The following is a 16,563-nucleotide window of genomic DNA, read 5'->3' as shown; positions in this document are numbered from 1 at the left end:
ATATAGACCAGGCTGGCCTTGAACTCACAGAGATCCGCCTGCCTCTGCCTCCCAAGTGCTGGGACTACAGGCATGTGCCACCACGCCCGACTGAACTGTTCTTAAATACAGTTCCAGGGGAATCCGAAGCCCTCTTCTGACCTCCGTGGCATTGCATGATACGGGTTCATTCACTTATATGCAGGCAATACGCTCATACACATAAAATAAAAATAATAAATAAAATATTAAAAAAAATACTGGAGTTTAGGTAGGAGAGGAAACTTGCTGAAGTCAATGTTGAGACTTCTGTGTTACAAAGGCTAAGGTACTGCCCCACTCATGTAGCTGCTTTGAAAGGTCTAAGTCCACCGGAAGTGTGTTGACTGGGTGGGATGTCTGCTCAGGTGCTTTCTGTGCCTGAGCTGTGTATCAGGTGCTGTCCACATGCTCATTGCCCTTCTGGTCTTCAGGGCTCTCTGAGGAGACCTCAGTGACCCATTTTATAGCAGTGTGAGAAGTGACAACGTTAAGTAACATGCATATGAAGAAAAGCTAATCAGTGAACAAGTTTAGATGTCTTATGTCTGATTTTTTTCTCTCCTCTCCCTGGAGGGTTCGCATAGGCATATGGCATATGTGACAGTTTATTGAGGGGCATAAGGAGGTCCCTGCAGCGGTTGGATGTGGGAGCCCTTATCATCCATGTCTTAGTTTCATTTCTTATTGCTGTGATAAAATTGCCTGACAAGGGCCTGACAGTGGTTAGGATAAGCATGTGCTGTCCTTGCACAGTACTGGAGTTCAATTCCCAGAACCCACATTGGGCAGCTCACAATCACCATTAACTACAGCTCCAGGGCATCTGACACCCTCTTCTGGCCTCTGAGGGCACCTACATGTAAATTTTTAAAAATCTGGGGCTGAAGAAATTGCACAACGGTTAAGAACACTTGCTGTTCTTTCAGAGGATCCAGATTCAGTTCCCAGCACTCACATGGCAGCTGCCTCACAACTGTCTGTAACTCCAGTACCAGGGCATCAAATGCCCTTTTCTGGCTTCCAAAGGCACCGGAATGTAAGTGGTATACATACATACATACATGTAGGCAAAACACTCATACACATAAAATGAAAATAAATAAATCTTTAAAAAAATGTAAAAAAAAAAAATAGCTGGGGTGTGGTAGTGCAGGCCTTTAGTCCCTGGGAGGCAGAGGCAGGCAGATCTCTGTGAGTTCCAGGCCAGCCTGGTCTATATAGCGAGTTCCAGGCCAGCTGTGCTCAGCCCACTTTCTCTTTTCATTTAGTCCAGGGCCCAGCACATGGGACTGGAGAGATGGCTCAGAAGTTAAGAGCATGTATCATTCATCCACAGGACCCTTGGCAGGTAGCTCACAATACTTGTATCTCCAGGGATCTCCAGTTCTAGAGTGATCAGATGCCTCTGGCCTTCTTGGGCACCTGCACCCATAGGCACATACCCACATGAAGACACACACATACATATAATTAAAAATATAATAAAAATAAATCTTAAAGCCGGGCGTGGTGGTACACACCTTTAGTCCCAGCACCCAGGAGGCAGAGGTAGGCAGATCTCTGTGAATTCAAGGCCAGCCTGGTATACATAGTGAGTTCCTGGCCAGCTGGGACTATAGGGAGACCCTGTCTCAAAATGACCAAAAAAAAAAAAAAATCTTAAAAAAAAAATCCCTCATAGACATTCTCAGAGGCCTTCTTCCCTGGTGATTGTAGATTGTGTTAAATTGAGAATTAAAACTAATCATCACAACCCACCTGCTCCAACTATCACTCTGATTTTAAATTCCTTTTTTTTTTGGTCTTTTTGAGACAGGGTCTCCCTGTAGCCCCAGCTGGCCTGGAACTCACTATGAAGACCAGGCTGGCCTTGAACTCACAGAGATCTGCCTGCCTCAGCCTCCCGAGTGCTGGGACTACAGGTGTGTGCCACCACGCCTGGCTCTGATTTTAAATTCTATCACTAAAATCTCATTTATTCTATAATTAAAGTCTCATTTGTTTGGGGTGATCATATAAAAAATGCAAACAAAGAGCTCTCAAGGATAAACTTGTGTAAAAACCCTCACTTTATTATTGATTGATTTGATTGAGATGGGGTCTCAGGTAACCCAGGCTGGCCTCTAAATTGTTACATAGCTGAGAATGATCTTAAACTTCTGATCCTCTTGCCTTTACTTCCTGAATGCTGGAATTACAAGTGTGTACCACCATACCTAGCTCAAGATGATTCATTAATCCTGATGGTCAACTTGATCTCATAAAGAAGCCTAGGAGATTAGTAAAGTACATCTCTGGGGATATATGTGAGGGTTTCCAGAAAGGATTAATTAAGTGGGGAAGCCCTATCTTGAACGTGGGGGATACCATCCCATAGGCTGAGGGGTCTGGATGGAAAAAAAGGGGGAGGAAGCCTGGGTTGGCAAGATGGCTCAGTAGGTAAAGGTGCTGATGATTTGATCTTAGAAGCCACATGGTTTAATCCCTGGAAGTCACATGGTGGAAGGGGAGAACTGACTCCTACAACTTGTCCTTTGACCTCCACATGGGCCCATGTACTTATACACTCATGAGCACACACAAAATTAATAAATAATAAAAATAGAGGAAGGCCATAGTATCGGCATTCTCTTTCTCTGCTCCCTGGTTGCCGGGAAATGAGCTGTTCTGTTCTGCCAGGCCCTTCCCACCATTATGGACCAAAACCTCAGAAACTATGAGCAAAATAAATCTTTCCTTCTTTAAGTTGTTTTTCTCAGGTATTATTCTTTTTGTTGCTGTTGTTTTTTTTTTTTTTTTTTGAGATATTGTCTTCCTGTAGCCTCCGCTGGCCTGGAACTCAATATGTAGACCAGACTAACCTTGATGTCACAGAGATCTGCCTGCCTCTGCCTCCCCAAGTGCTGGGACTAAAGGTGTGTGCCACCATGCCCAACTTGCTCAGGTATTTTATGACCATGACAAAAAATTACTAACATGGGGATTTTAAAGTCAATAAAGAAAGTGAAGGAACCTGCCAAGCTATACAAGGCCTGATGTCCCTGGATGGTTCCTTTCTTTGCTGCTATAAAGGGTCTGATGCGCAAGTCTTGCTTGACTAAGAGATCACTGGAGAAACACCAGGACTGTGAAACCAGGTTGCACAGATGCCCACTTCTCCTTCCTCCTCCCAGGGCCGAGTATGCAATCAGGTTGCTACCCTCCAAGGTATCCTGCCCAAGCCACTATGGATCCCACATCATCTGAGCCTAAGAGTTATCCCAGGCCTCACAGTCACATGGTCAGTCCACTGAGGAGCTGGACCAGAATTATCCTTATGAATGCTAGACCCTTCCTTTGCTTTGGCCTATCCCCTCTCTTAGCTGTGTACTACATATTTTAACCCACTCTATTCTTTGTATAGGAGAGTATAATAATTGCAATAATGTAAATTCTAGATGCACCACTATGTCAGTGTAACTGAAAATCCAAAGTGTTCCTATAACTTTGCTTCTTTGATACTTACTGTAAGTTTTAAAAAATTAAATTAATTACTTTGTGTGTATATGTATATATGTGTATGTGTATGTATTTGTGTGTAAGTGTGTCATGGTGCAAGTGTGGTGGTCAGAGGACAGTTTGCTGGAGCCAGCTTTCTCCTTTACTATGTGGGTCCTAGGGATAGAACTTGGATGGTCAGGCTTGGCATGACTTTATGTGCTGAGTCATCCTGTCAGCCTGTGAAATTTTTCAGTTTTTTTTTTTTTTTTTTTGTCTTTTTGAGACAAGGTCTACCTTTAGTCCCAGCTGGCTGGGAACTTGCTATGTAGACTCCTTGATCTCCCACAGAGCAGCCCGCTGCTGCCTTCTGAGTGCTGGGATTAAAGGCATGTGCCACCACACCCAGCTACATTTTTATTTTATGTATATGAGTGTTTTGCCTGCATGTAAATGTACCATGTACATGCAATGCTTGTGGAGGCCAGACGATGACATCTGATTCACTGGAACTGGAGTTTCTGACAGTTAACTTCCATGTGGGTGCTGGGAACTGAATCTGGGTCCTTTGGAAGAGCAACCAGTGCTCTTAACCACTAAGCCATTTCTCAAACCTCCCAGCCTGTACTATTTTTTAAATTCCAACTCTTTATTATTATATTGTATAAAATGAGTGCTTTAATTAACGTAGTTATGTATATTTCTCCCTGATAAACTGCGACCTGGGAGATGTAAGCTGAATAAACCCTTTCCTCCCCAAGTTGGTAGTGGTCAGAGTGCTTTGTCACAGCAATGAAGAAACAAACTAGGACAGGCTCCAACTGGCCTGGAACTCACTATGTAAACCAGGGTGGCCTGGAACTTACAGAGGTCGCCTGCCTCTGTCTCCCAAGTGCTGGGACTAAAGGCGTGTGCCACCACGCCTCGCATCTTGTGTCTCTTTTTAACCTTTCAAAAACCTATTGAGACACTGATAATTTTACTTTTAAAAAATATTTTATTTATTATTTTTATGTTTAGGAATGTATTTCCTGCATGTATGTAAGTGCATCTGTGTTGTGCAGTGCCTGTGGAGGTCAGAAGAGGGTGTCGGATCCCCTGGAACTGGAGTTAACAGATGGTTGTTAGCTGCCATGTGAATGCTGTGAATAAAACCCGAGTCCTCTGCAAGAGCAGTCAGTGCACTTAACCACTGGGCCATCTCTTCAGTCTCAACATTAATAATTTAAAAAATTTTAATTTTATGTGTATGAGTGTTTTGACTGCATGTATGTAAATGAACTCATGGGTGCAATGTACACAGAGGCCAAAAGAGGGTGTCAGATCCCTTGGAACTGTTGTTACATCAGTTGTTAGCTGCCATGTGGGTGCTAGGAACCTAATCTGCTCTCTGCAAGAGCGGCCAGTGCTCTTAACGACTGAGCCTTCTCTCCAGTTCCAAAACACTGATAGTGTTTTAAAAAATGTCACCTTTGCCGGACATGGTAGTGCATGCCTTCAATCCCAACACTTGGGAGGCAGAGGCAGACAGATCTCTGTGAGTTCCTGTCTCAAAAAGACTGAAAAAGGGGGACTGGAGAGATGGCTCAGCAGTTAAGAACAGTGGTTGTTCTTGCAGAAGACCCGGGTTCGAATCCTAGCACCCACATGGTAGTTAACAACTGCCCGTAACTCCAGTTCCAAGGGATCTGATGGCCTCTTCTGTCCTTTGTGGACACTGCACGACATGAGTGCACTTACCTACGTGCAGGCAGTTGACACGTACACATAAAAAAAAAAAAAAAAAGACCAAAAAAGTCACCTTTACTGTATGTTAAGAATGAAATGTCCACACTCTTTACATCTCTTTATTATGTTTCCTTTTTTGTTTCAGAGAGAATGATGTTTACAGTTGTGTATAGTGGGGTCTACAACAAGAAGTGTGTATTTTCAAATTAAAAAAATGATTTAGCAATTTTTGTCAATCATTTTCAGGTTTCTGCAGCTGTATATTGTCACTGGGGGCCCTTGCTTGATCAAGTATATGTGTATTTGCAATATCAAATATACAGGCTTAACATTTTTGGTTTCGTATTTTTTCTCACGTGTAATGTTTTCATTGAGATGGTATATTTCGGACAAGTTACTGTGTAAAAAAGCAATTGGAGGGGGCTGGAGAGATGGCTCAGCATAAGAGCATTGACTGCTCTTGCAGAGGACCCGGGTTCGATTCCCAGCACCCACATGGAGGCTATGAACCATCCTTAACTCCAGTTCCAGGGGAATCCGATGCCCTCTTCTGACCTCCATGGCATTGCACGACACGGGTGCACTCACACATATTCAGGCAATACACTCATACACATAAAATAAAAATAAAAAAAAAAGCAATTTGAATCCTGTGTAACTGGTCATGTCAAGGCATAATTTACAGTAACTATTGCTGCTTTAAAAATTTTTAGAGGGGTGGCTGGAGAGATGGCTTAGTTGTTGAGAGCACTTCCTGCTCTTCCAAAGAACCCAAGTTGTCTTCCTAGTACCCACGTAGATACAGGTACTGCCTGTAACTCCAGCTCCAGTGGATCTGATGCCCTCTTCTGGCCTCTTCAGGCACCTGCACACATGTGGCATACACAGACACAGACACATATATACATATAAATAAAAATAAAAATAGATCCTTAAACATTTACATTTATTGTGTGTGTGTGTGTGTGTGTGTGTGTGTGTGTATGTCTGTGTGTACATGCATGCCATGGCGCACTTTTAGAGGTCAGAGGACAACTTATAGAAGCTGATTCTCTCCTTCTACCATGTGGGTGCTGGAGAATTGAACTTGTGTTTTCAGGTGTGGCATCAGGTGCCTTTAGTTGCTGAGCCACCTCCCCAGCCTCTATTGCTGTTTTAGTTAACAATGCCTTATAAGATCATCCTTAGCTACATAGTGAATTAGAGGGCCAGCCTGGACTATCTACTTGAGATTGTATCTCAAAAAAAAAAACAAAACAAAAACAAAAACAAAAACAAAGTAAGGGACTGGAAGATGGCTCAGCAGTTAAGAGCACTGGCTGCTCTTGCAGAGGGTCAGGTTCGATTCCTAGCACCAACATGGTGGCTGAAAACTGCAACTCCAGTTCCAGGGGAATCCAACATTTTCTCTGACCTCTATGGGCATTGCATGACATGGATGCACTTACACACGTACGCAATACACTCATACACATAAAAAACAAACAAACAAACAGGGGCTGGAGAGATGGCTCAGCAGTTAAGAGCACTGACTGCTCTTGCAGAGGACCCGGGTTCGATTCCCAACACCCACATGGTGGCTATGAACTGTCCTTAACTCCAGTTCCAGACGAATCTGAAGCCCCCTTCTAACGTCCGCGGCATTGCATGACATGGGTGCACTTACATACATGCAGGCAATACACGAATACACATAAAAAAAAACCCAAAAAAACAGAAAACAATGACAAAAAACCAAACTAAAATCAGGGTTGGTGAGATGGGTCTGGCAACCTGAATTTGGTTCCTAGAACTTTCATAAAGGTGGAAGGAGAGAACCAACTCCTGAAAGCTGTCCTCTGACCTCCATATGCACACTGTGGCACATGTGTTGCTCCCTGTTATGCAGGTGTGTGTGGACACACACACACACACACACACACACACACACACACACACCTACAATTAAAAAATTAAAAACAAAAACAGGACTGTAGAGATGGCTCAATGGTTAAGAGTACTGGCTGCTTTTTCTTGCAGAGGACCTGAGTTTGAAGCCCAGCACCCACATGGTGGCTAACTATAGTCCCGTAACTCCTGTTCCAGGGGATCCGACACCCTCTTCTGACCTCTGTGAGCATTGCACAACATGGATGCACTTACACACATGCAGACATAGCACTCATAGACATAAAATAAAAATAAATATATCAAAAAACAACAAAACAACAAAAACAAAAGGACAGGTGTGGTGGCACAGGCCTTTAATCCCAGCACTTGGGAGGCAGAGGCAGGTAGATCTCTGTGAGACTGAGGCCAGCTTGGTGAGTTTCAGGCCAGCTGGGGCTACAGGGGACCCTGTCTCAAAAACAAACAAAAAAGCAAAACCAAAACAAAAACCAAAACAACAACAAAACATCCCAGTCTCCCCCCCCAAAAAAACCCAACCAAACAAAAAAGCTAATCCCAACATTCTAGATGTGGAAGCAGGAGGATCAGAAGTTCAGGGTTATCCTTGATGACATAGTGAGTTTTAGGCCAGTTTGGGCTATGACCCTGTCTCAAAATAAAATAAAATAAAGTAAAATAAAATAAAATAAAATAAAATAAGCTTAAATAAATAAGGGCTGGGCGTGGTGGTGCACGCCTTTAATCCCAGCACTCAGGAGGCAGAGGCAGGCGGATCTCTTCGAGTTCAAGGCCAGCCTGATCTACATAGTGAGTTCCAGGACAGCTGGGGCTACAGGGAGACCCTGTCTCAAAAAGATCAAAAAAAAAAAAAAAAGATCATTGGGACGAGAAGTAGTCTAAGATACAACCTCCAAGTCCTCAATATTAAGAGGATGGTTCTTGGAGGAAATGGCAGCAAAGCAGGGAAGACAGGATAGGGGCAATTTTGGGGTAGGAAGGAGCCACCCAAGCCTGTATTAAGATAAAGTTTGAGGGTGGTCACTGGACTCAGGGGCACTGGCAGCATGAAGGGGCCTTGAGGGTTAGAAAGAATTTATAAAGCTGACTCAACCAGTGTAGATGGGCTTTCCTAGGCCAGGCCAAAGTCAACATCTGCGGGAGGCTGGTGACATTTTTTAGCTTGAGAAAAGTAGCTGAGAAGCGTCCAGGAGAGGGAGTCATTATTGCTGCCGCTACTGGGCTTGGTAATGCCTCTAGCCATCGCCCAGGCCTTCAGGGACAAGGAGGCCACGATTCATGACACGGATGGCTTCAACTGGCAGTCCTTGATTGTCAGTCTTTATGGCTTCCTGGACCTGGACTCTCAAGACCCTGAACTGACTGAAGACTGCATCCAGAGGACAGGGTGATAATGGTCTTGAATGGAAGGGGCAACTTCTCCCTTGGAAGGGTGGGTGTCTGGGCTAGGATGGCCATTGTCACTTATTCATCAAAGGCCAAGTGTCCACTGAGAACTGGGCAGTGCCTAGGGCTACAGATTTGGCAGTGAATACTAAATTCACACTCAATTCCCAAAGAGCAGACAGATGAAGGATAGTTACTGGGTCTCTTCCTCTCTTGAGGTTCTTACTATGATGGCCAATGCTAGGTATAACAGTTCCCCTGGGGGCCCAGGAGAGCCTAAGGCCATCTCAGGAAGATGGAGAAATTATTTCTTCATCTTGCATGGCAGGCAGAACTCACTCACTACCCAGATCCTTGTGAGGCAAGAGCAGGAAGTGAGGCAAGTGCCAGCCCACATCCTGGCAGGCAGCCAGTGATGGGGACAGGTCAGGAAGGCCTCTGGTTGGGTTTTTACATCAGGCTCAAGCTGGACATAAAGGAGGCTCCATGGGCTGGAGGAGGCAGTCTTGGTGATCATGCAGACCCAGAAGGATGGTCCCTGCCTGGGGAGGTGGTTACTGTTGTTGATGCTGGACCTGGTGATGCCTCTAGCCATCTCTAAGACCCTCAGTACCAGGGAGGCCGTGCTCCGTGCTGTGGATGACTTCAACCAGCGGTCCTTGGATACTAATCTCTACCGCCTCTTGGACCTGGACTCCCAGTCCTCAGGGGTGAGGTGGGGGAAGAATAAGCTCTGCTCAAAGGCACTTCCCCCTTTTAGTGTGGTCTCACTTTTTTCAGGAAACTTCCTAGACTGTGTCCTCTTCCAGAATGACAGCTTTTAGCCTTAGAATCACTGCTGTGGCAGAAATGCCCATAATCCCACTTCAGGAATGTATGGGACCTCTAGGACAAGGGAGAATCATTGGCTCCAGGGATTGACTGTTTCTGCTCTGACTTCTTTTGTATACAAGGAAGAACTTTGCCTAGTCTTGAGGTCCCAGTGGATGTGTCTGATCCTCCGGGAAGACCTTGGCCTCTTTTTCCCTTTCCCCAGAGAGGGAGGTGCTTCTCACTGAGGGCTATCTCCACTCACTGTGTGTACATGGAGTACAGGAAGGGGCTTATCTGCTTCCTCTCTGTACCCCAGCATAGGTTCCATGTTCAACACCTAGCATGTAGTATTGAAAGACTGCTCTCCTTATGGGCATCAGGGAGACTCATCCAAGAAAGTGAGAATGGGTTCGAGACTAGTCTCTCTACTTCCTCCCCTGACCAGGATGAGGACCCAGATACCCCAAAGCATGTGAGATTCACAGTGAAGGAGACAGTGTGTCACAAGGCATCGAAGCAGCTACTGGAACAATGTGACTTCAAGGAACATGGGGTGAGGCGATGGGCTGGGGTGGTTGGTGGGTGCTTCCTGAGGAGCTAAACAGAATCCCAGGGGAATGTTTCCATCCAGTGGGCTAAGGTTTAGGGGTTAGGGGTTATGGCAAATAGCTTCCAGTTTGACCTTATGCTTCCTCTTTACAGCTGGTGAAGCAGTGTATGGGGACAGTCACCCTGGATGAGGCCACAGGCTCCTTTGATGTCAGCTGTAATGGGGTGAGTGGGCTTTTCTGGGATGCAGGAGCTGGTGAGGGGATGGAACATGGATCATTCTGTGGACCAATTAGCCCCTGCCCCACCCAGAGTGGAGAAACTCTCAGAGTGGTGGCTCTTGAAGTTTGGTTCTTACTTGGGAGGCAGAGGCAGGTAGATCTCTGTAAGTTTGAGGCCAGACATACCTGGGAACTTGTTAGGGATGCAGATTCTTAGGCCCCACTAGACTTACTGAATAGGGTTCTGGGGTGGAGCCTCACCATCTAGATTTTAACGTCGCTTGTTGGATATTCTAAGGCTGAGAGCATTGTCTTAGAGTATACTCTTGCAGGACTCCAGGGAGCTCCTTCTATTTCCAGGCTCCAGGGTTTTCCTCTTTGGAGATCCAGCCACATGTCCAAAGGCTGAACTGGGGCCCTGAGTCTCTTGGAGTAGCTCAGAAGTGGCATCTAGGTAGGGAGGGGCCTTGGAATGTTCCCAGCCCCACAAGGAAACACATTTCTTCCTTATATACAGCCCCAACGATTCAAGAAAGTTTCACAGCTCACTGGGCTCCTCCGAAAAGGTGGGCTGAAGATTGGTGAAAAGATTCAGAAAATTGGCCAGAAAATCCAGGATTTTTTTCAGAAATTTATTCCTGAGACAGGGGAGTAGGTCTGTCCTTGCCTGCTTCTGGACTCTGAAAAATAAACTCTGTGAAAGCAACTTCTCTAAGATTTTGTCTTATTTGGTCCTCAAGTCTGAGAGTGCGTGTGCACACATCTGTGTGTGTGTGTGTGTGTGTGTGTGTGTGTGTGTGTGTGTGTGTGTGTGTGTGTGTGTGTGTGTGTGTATGGGGGGGAGTGAGGGGAGTGGGGAGGGAGAGGGAGAAGAAGAGGAAGAGAAGGGGAATTAGTAGCTGTTCCATCCAGGAGGCATGTGGTAAGGCAGCAGGGCCAGAGGTCCAGGAAAGCATCTCCATTCTTTTTTTTTTGAGACAGTCTCTCTGTAGAGTCTCCCAGCTTGCCTGGAACTTACTATGTAGACTGGGATGGCCTCGATCTCACAGAGACCCACTTGCCTCTGCTTCCCAAGTGCAGAGATTAAAGGCATGCACCACCAAGTCTGCATCTCCATCCTCAGGGCCCTCCTCTAGGCCCTTTGCACACCTGCTGCTTTCCTCAGTTGAACACTTAGCAGGCACCTGAGATTTCCTGAAGACAGCGATGGTGGTGATGCTATGAAGTTGCTCCTGCTCATAGGGAGGCAACATTTGAGGGGAAAGCAGCCTGTTCTGTTAAAAGTCTAGCCTGTGAATGGCTGGATGATCAGGTACTGTCAGTGTGCCAGTGAAATTCCAATAAAGTTCTAGTCTTCCTTCACAATCTTTTTTGTTTTATTTTTTATTTCATATTATTTTTTGGATTTATATATTTTATTCTTATGTGTATGAGTGTGTTTTGCATGTAAGTATACCACATGTATGCAATACCCACAGAGGCTAGAAGAGGGCTTTGAGTCCCTTGGAATTGGAATTACAGATGGTTGTTAGCTGCCATGGGGGTACTAGGAACTGAATTGTGGGTCCTTTGTAGGAACAGTTGCCATGTGGGTGCTGGGAACTGAATGTGGGTCCTCTGTAAGAGTAGTCAGTGCTCTTAACCATCTGAACCAAGTCTCCAGCCCCTCCTTCACAGTCTTATCTCTGAAAAGCCCAGGACTCCTGGTTTCCCTTCTGGTATGAGGGAAGATACAGCATTGCTTTTCCAGCTGAGTGCAAAAATTTATACCCTTAAAAACAAGAATCCTGAAGAGCTCTGGCTAGGAAGACTTTGCAGGGCAGCAGCCTGAAGGTGTTTCAGATATGTTTGTGTCCTGCCTGTTGGCCACTCTGTTGGTGACCAGAAACACCTATGGTTCTTGTTTGTGGGTGGGCAGACCAGATGTACTGGTGGTGCTCTACACAGCAGCTTCACCTAAAGCTGAATGGGAGTTGGTGGAAATGTCCTTGCTTCCTTCATTCTTGCATAGGCCTATAGCAGGTTAACATCTCAAGCCCCAGCTGAGTTGTGCCCCTGTCACCCATAGCAACAATCTGTTTGTTTGTTTTGTGTTTTGAGGTTCTTTTCTTCTGTTGTTTTTAGATATAGTCTCACTATTTAGCCCTGGCTAACCTGGAACTTGTTATGTAGGCCAGGCTGACCTCGAACTCACAGAGATCCACCTGCCTCTATTTCTGGGACTAAAGACGTGCACCATCATGCCAAGCTTAAGACAGATTCTTGCTATGTAGAGTTGGTTAGCCTGGTATTTCCTATGTAGGTTAAGCTGGCTTGGAACTCATGGCAATCCTCCTGCCTCAGCTGCCTAACTGCTGGGATGACAGCTATATGCCACCATACCTGGCTACAACTGTCTTTCCACTCCTGTTCTTTCTCATTTCACTGTACTGTGCTGGGGCTTTCTGCAGTTATCTCATCAATAAATTCCTCCGACTTGAGTCCTTGTCTTAGGCCTGCTTCTGGGCCAACTGCAGTATAACACAAATGCCCCTATCTGAGAGGAGCGGTGGGCAGTCTCAGAGCTTTTACTTAGGTATCTGCCATGTTTGCTTCTCATTGAGCAGGTGTGGCTGATTGCAAGCAGGTTAGAGGAACCCAGGACCTTCATCCCCTCTACATCCTGTAATCCCATCATTTGGGAGGCTGAAGCAGGAGGCAGGATTGCCCTGAGTTCTAGGCCAGTCTGGGCTATATAGAGAGACTGGTCTTGAAAATTCAAACCAGAAAAAAAAGTTCTGCAGAGGAAACTCAGGGGAATGAGTTGTACAAATTAATTGTTAAGCTTTCCAGAATTTTTTGAGCTGTATGTAAACTCTTAGTACCTTGAAATCAGCCATGGTGGGAAAGATATTTACATTCAGGAAGTCTGCAAATGCTATAAATCAGCCCTCATTCCAGCTAGCACACTTCTACCCTGCCCTGCCCCCTCCCCTCCCCTCCCTCCCTTCCTTCTTTCCTTCCTTCCCTCCCCCCTTCCTTCCTTTTGGACAGGGTCTCATATAGCTTGGGCTGGTCTTGAACATGTTGTGTAGTTGAGGATGGCCTTGGGTTCCTGATCCTCCTGCCTCTACCTCCCAAGTGATTTTTGTGTGTATGAGTGTTTTGCCTACTTGTATGTAAGTATACCACATATGTTCCTGGGACCCATGGATGCCAGAAGAGGGCATTGGATCCCCTGGAACTGGAGTTACAGGTAGTCATAAGCAACCACGTAGGTGCTGGGAATTGAACCTGGGTCCTCTGCAAGAGCAGCAAGTGCTCTTAACCACTGGGCCACCTCTCCAGCCCCCTGCGTTGCACTCTGATATTCTTCCTGGCTCTTGGTCACATACAAGGCCAGCACCATATACACCTGATTGCTGATACCTGAAAGGAATGGATGTTTACATCTTTGCCACCTCACCTTTGGTCATGGAGCTGTCACTAGCCTCTGACAGGGAGGTCGGAGGCCTGGGCAGTGCCTCTAAACCTGCTATCTGAGTCTTAGATGATGAGAGAATGCATTTTAGTACCTGTCATGAATGACACTGGAGCATGAGGAATGGCACCCTTGGATTGTTCATTCTCTTTGATGCCTATGGTATTGTGGGAAATGCAAAGGAGGGGATCCATGCCCAACATGGGGAAAGGAAGGTGTTCCTGGGACAGAATACAGCCTGAGAAAAGGGACAGTGACCAGCATGGTGCAGAGGAGGAGTGGCTGTTTGGTAGCCAAGACAGGCATGTGAGGGGGTGGGGCGGGGGTCAAAGTGGAGAGATGCACAGAAGAGCAGTAAGGAGCAAGTAATGGTCTTGGAGGGAGAGATTGGATTCTCTGACCATTTTAGCCAGGTCAGTGAGTGGGTGGGGGAATGGGCAGGGAGAGCAAGCATATGCTCCTCAGGGTAGAGACTGGAAAGGAGAGGAAGGAAAGACTAGAGGGATAGTTGGCCCTAAGGGTGATAGTGTGGGGCAATTGGAGACAGGGCTGTCTTGGAAAGGGGGAGGCAAGCTGCTTCCTTGGTGATGATGGCTTGCTGGTTAGTGGCACTTCTTGAGAGGATGGTCCTGGGTGGGACAGGTTCCTGGTGTAGGTATGAGATGAGGGCGAGGGGAAGATGACAAGCTCAGTTTTGAACACAGTAGCTGTGAAGCATTAGTGGAATGTGGTGCCTGGGTGGGGCACTGGGAGAAGGGTTACAGAGGTGAACTGAAGTTCCTATATGTTAAAAGGCCACATCTAATGTAAACACTCTACACTGCTGATTGACTGATGAAAACTGCGCTTGTGGAGAGTTGGAATGTTACAGACTGGGAGCCAGATTATCTTGGGCTAATCTTTAGCCCCCTAAATAGTGACTTATTACCTACTTCTGTGTGTGACTATTAGGTAAAATCCTTTTTGGAATGTACAAACCTCTAGATCCCACCAATTCAAAGGCCAAGAATATCATCAGATAGTATCTGTTGATAGCAGACTTCTCTGTTTTGCTGTAACCTACCTATCTGATATTTCTACCAAGGTATTTTTTAAAAAGTCTTGATTAGGCCAGATGTGATGGCACCTGTCTTTAATCTTAGCTCTTGGGAGGCAGAGGCAGGTAGATCTATGTGAGTTCCAGCCCAGCCTGGTCTTCAAAGTGAGTTCCAGACTAGCGAGGGCTGCATATCAACACCCTCTCTCAATAAACAAAAACTCCAAATGATTTATGACTTTCTTTGTTCTGTTACCATAAAAACTTCATGAAACTGCTATCTTGTTGGAACACAGTATTTGGGGAAATCTGAGTCTGTGTTTCTAGGCTATGGTCACTCATATTTGGTTCTAGAATAAGTTACCTGTTATTCCTTATGTGGTGAAAGCTGTAATTAAAACATTGTTTAATAATTACATTTACTTATTATTATTATTATCATTATTTGTGTGTGTGTATGTGTGTGTGTGTGTGTGTGTGTGTGTGCATACTCCCACATGTGCTGGTATGTGTGGAGGCCAGAGGATAACCAGCAGGAGTTGATTGTTTTCTTTCACCACATGGATCCTAAGGATTGAATTTAGGTTGTCAGACTTGGTGGAAAGCACTTTTATCCATTGAGCCACCTTACCAGCCCAGGAGTTATAATTTTTTGCATGGACAAAGCCCATGCTATAAGCATCCAGCCCAGATCTCCACCCCTAGCTGTTTCTCACAGCAGCCCCATCACAGCTTTCTTTATGGCCTCCCCAGGACATATCTGGGAGGATGTGCTCTCTCTGCTGGCAGCCTGGGGACAGCAACTGATTGATGAGGATATGAAAGTTTGGCCCTTAAGCTCCAGTCAGTACTGAAGAAATGCTTCAATTCATGTTCCAGGCTTTCTGTGGGATCAGAGTTGGCATCCTTATTCATCTCCTCTGCTAACCCTTTGTCTTCGTTTTCCTTTCCTGAGAACACCTATCAATAACACACATATTTCTGAATGTTCATCTTAGCTCCTCTTCTGGAGAAGCTAGCCTACATGGTGTGAATGGAGTGAGAATTCAAGCAGTGCCCATCCAGTACATCCTGGATGAGTGTAGGTGCCAGGGTCTTGTGTGAAGACAGGTAAATGAAAGTCAGAGGCTCCCTGAGGTACTGGTACGGGGTTGAGAAATAGAGGAAATGTGTATGTTGGGATATGGGGCAGTCCTGCAAGCCAAGAGGAGCAAAGGATTTAAAAAGTGGTTAGAAAAAAAAAGAAAAAAAAAAGAAAAGAAAAAAAAGTGGTTAGAATTGGAGCTGGAGAGATGGCTCAGCAGTCAAGAGTTCTTGGTCCATAATCATAAAGATCAGAGTTTAGATCTCAGCACTCATGGAACAAACCAGGTGTTATGCACACAATTGTGCATACCTGTACACACACATGGAGAGACACATATATAAATAAATAAATAAATTTAAAAATATGGTCAGTATTGGGCTGGACAGATTGCTCAGTGGTTAAGAGGACTGACTTTTTGCAGAGGATGTGGGTTCAGTTCCCAGCACCCACATGGTGACTAACAACTGCCCAGTTCTCCATAGGAGATCCTATGCCCTCTTCTGACCTCCTCAGGCATTACATGCAAGGGGTGCACTTGCATATGTGCATGCAAAACACTTATACACATAATATAAAAATAAATAAAATAAAGTGGCCAGTATCATGGGGGCTAGGAGGCCTAGGGAGATGACTTCAAATGGTTTCTGTCAATGTGAAATGACAACATGAAGTCAGTGGAGGGCAGCCTCAGTGGGTTATGGCACAAGGCCAACTGTATCAAGAGAAGAGAGAGGAAAGGGGGAGGTAATGACTGTAGACAAGGGGATGGGTCTTCTCTTGTCCCTGAAGCTTCAGTTGTACTAAGGAGGAAGATTGGACTTGTCATTCAGTGAGGCCACTGTTTGCCCCACCCCTGCCCTTGGCCCTATTCTCTTGA

General features: G+C 45.6%; 1 protein-coding gene across 1 annotated transcript; it reads left to right on the top strand.

The window, feature by feature from the left end:
* Positions 1-9,031: 9,031 nt before the first annotated feature.
* On the top strand, positions 9,032-10,809 carry LOC103750251 (cathelicidin antimicrobial peptide-like). Its single transcript, XM_008853283.3, has 4 exons — positions 9,032-9,230; positions 9,779-9,886; positions 10,036-10,107; positions 10,621-10,809. Exons 1-4 carry the CDS (start codon positions 9,036-9,038, stop codon positions 10,756-10,758), a joined length of 513 nt encoding a protein of 170 aa, XP_008851505.1. The 5' UTR covers positions 9,032-9,035; the 3' UTR covers positions 10,759-10,809.
* Positions 10,810-16,563: the final 5,754 nt, after the last annotated feature.

This window comes from Nannospalax galili, unplaced genomic scaffold (genome assembly GCF_000622305.1).
Source record: "Nannospalax galili isolate Female #2095 unplaced genomic scaffold, S.galili_v1.0 scaffold786, whole genome shotgun sequence".
Lineage (NCBI taxonomy): Eukaryota > Metazoa > Chordata > Mammalia > Rodentia > Spalacidae > Nannospalax > Nannospalax galili.
The sequence above is the reverse complement of the archived record's forward strand: the minus strand, read 5'-3'. Positions and strand labels throughout refer to the sequence as shown.

Bases quoted from the DNA above. Each gene is read 5' to 3' on its own strand.
- LOC103750251 (XM_008853283.3), top strand. From the start codon at position 9,036: ATGCAGACCCAGAAGGATGGTCCCTGCCTGGGGAGGTGGTTACTGTTG. The intron at 9,887-10,035 runs GTGAGGCGATGG...TCCTCTTTACAG, and splicing joins GTGACTTCAAGGAACATGGG to CTGGTGAAGCAGTGTATGGG. The intron at 10,108-10,620 runs GTGAGTGGGCTT...CCTTATATACAG, and splicing joins TTGATGTCAGCTGTAATGGG to CCCCAACGATTCAAGAAAGT.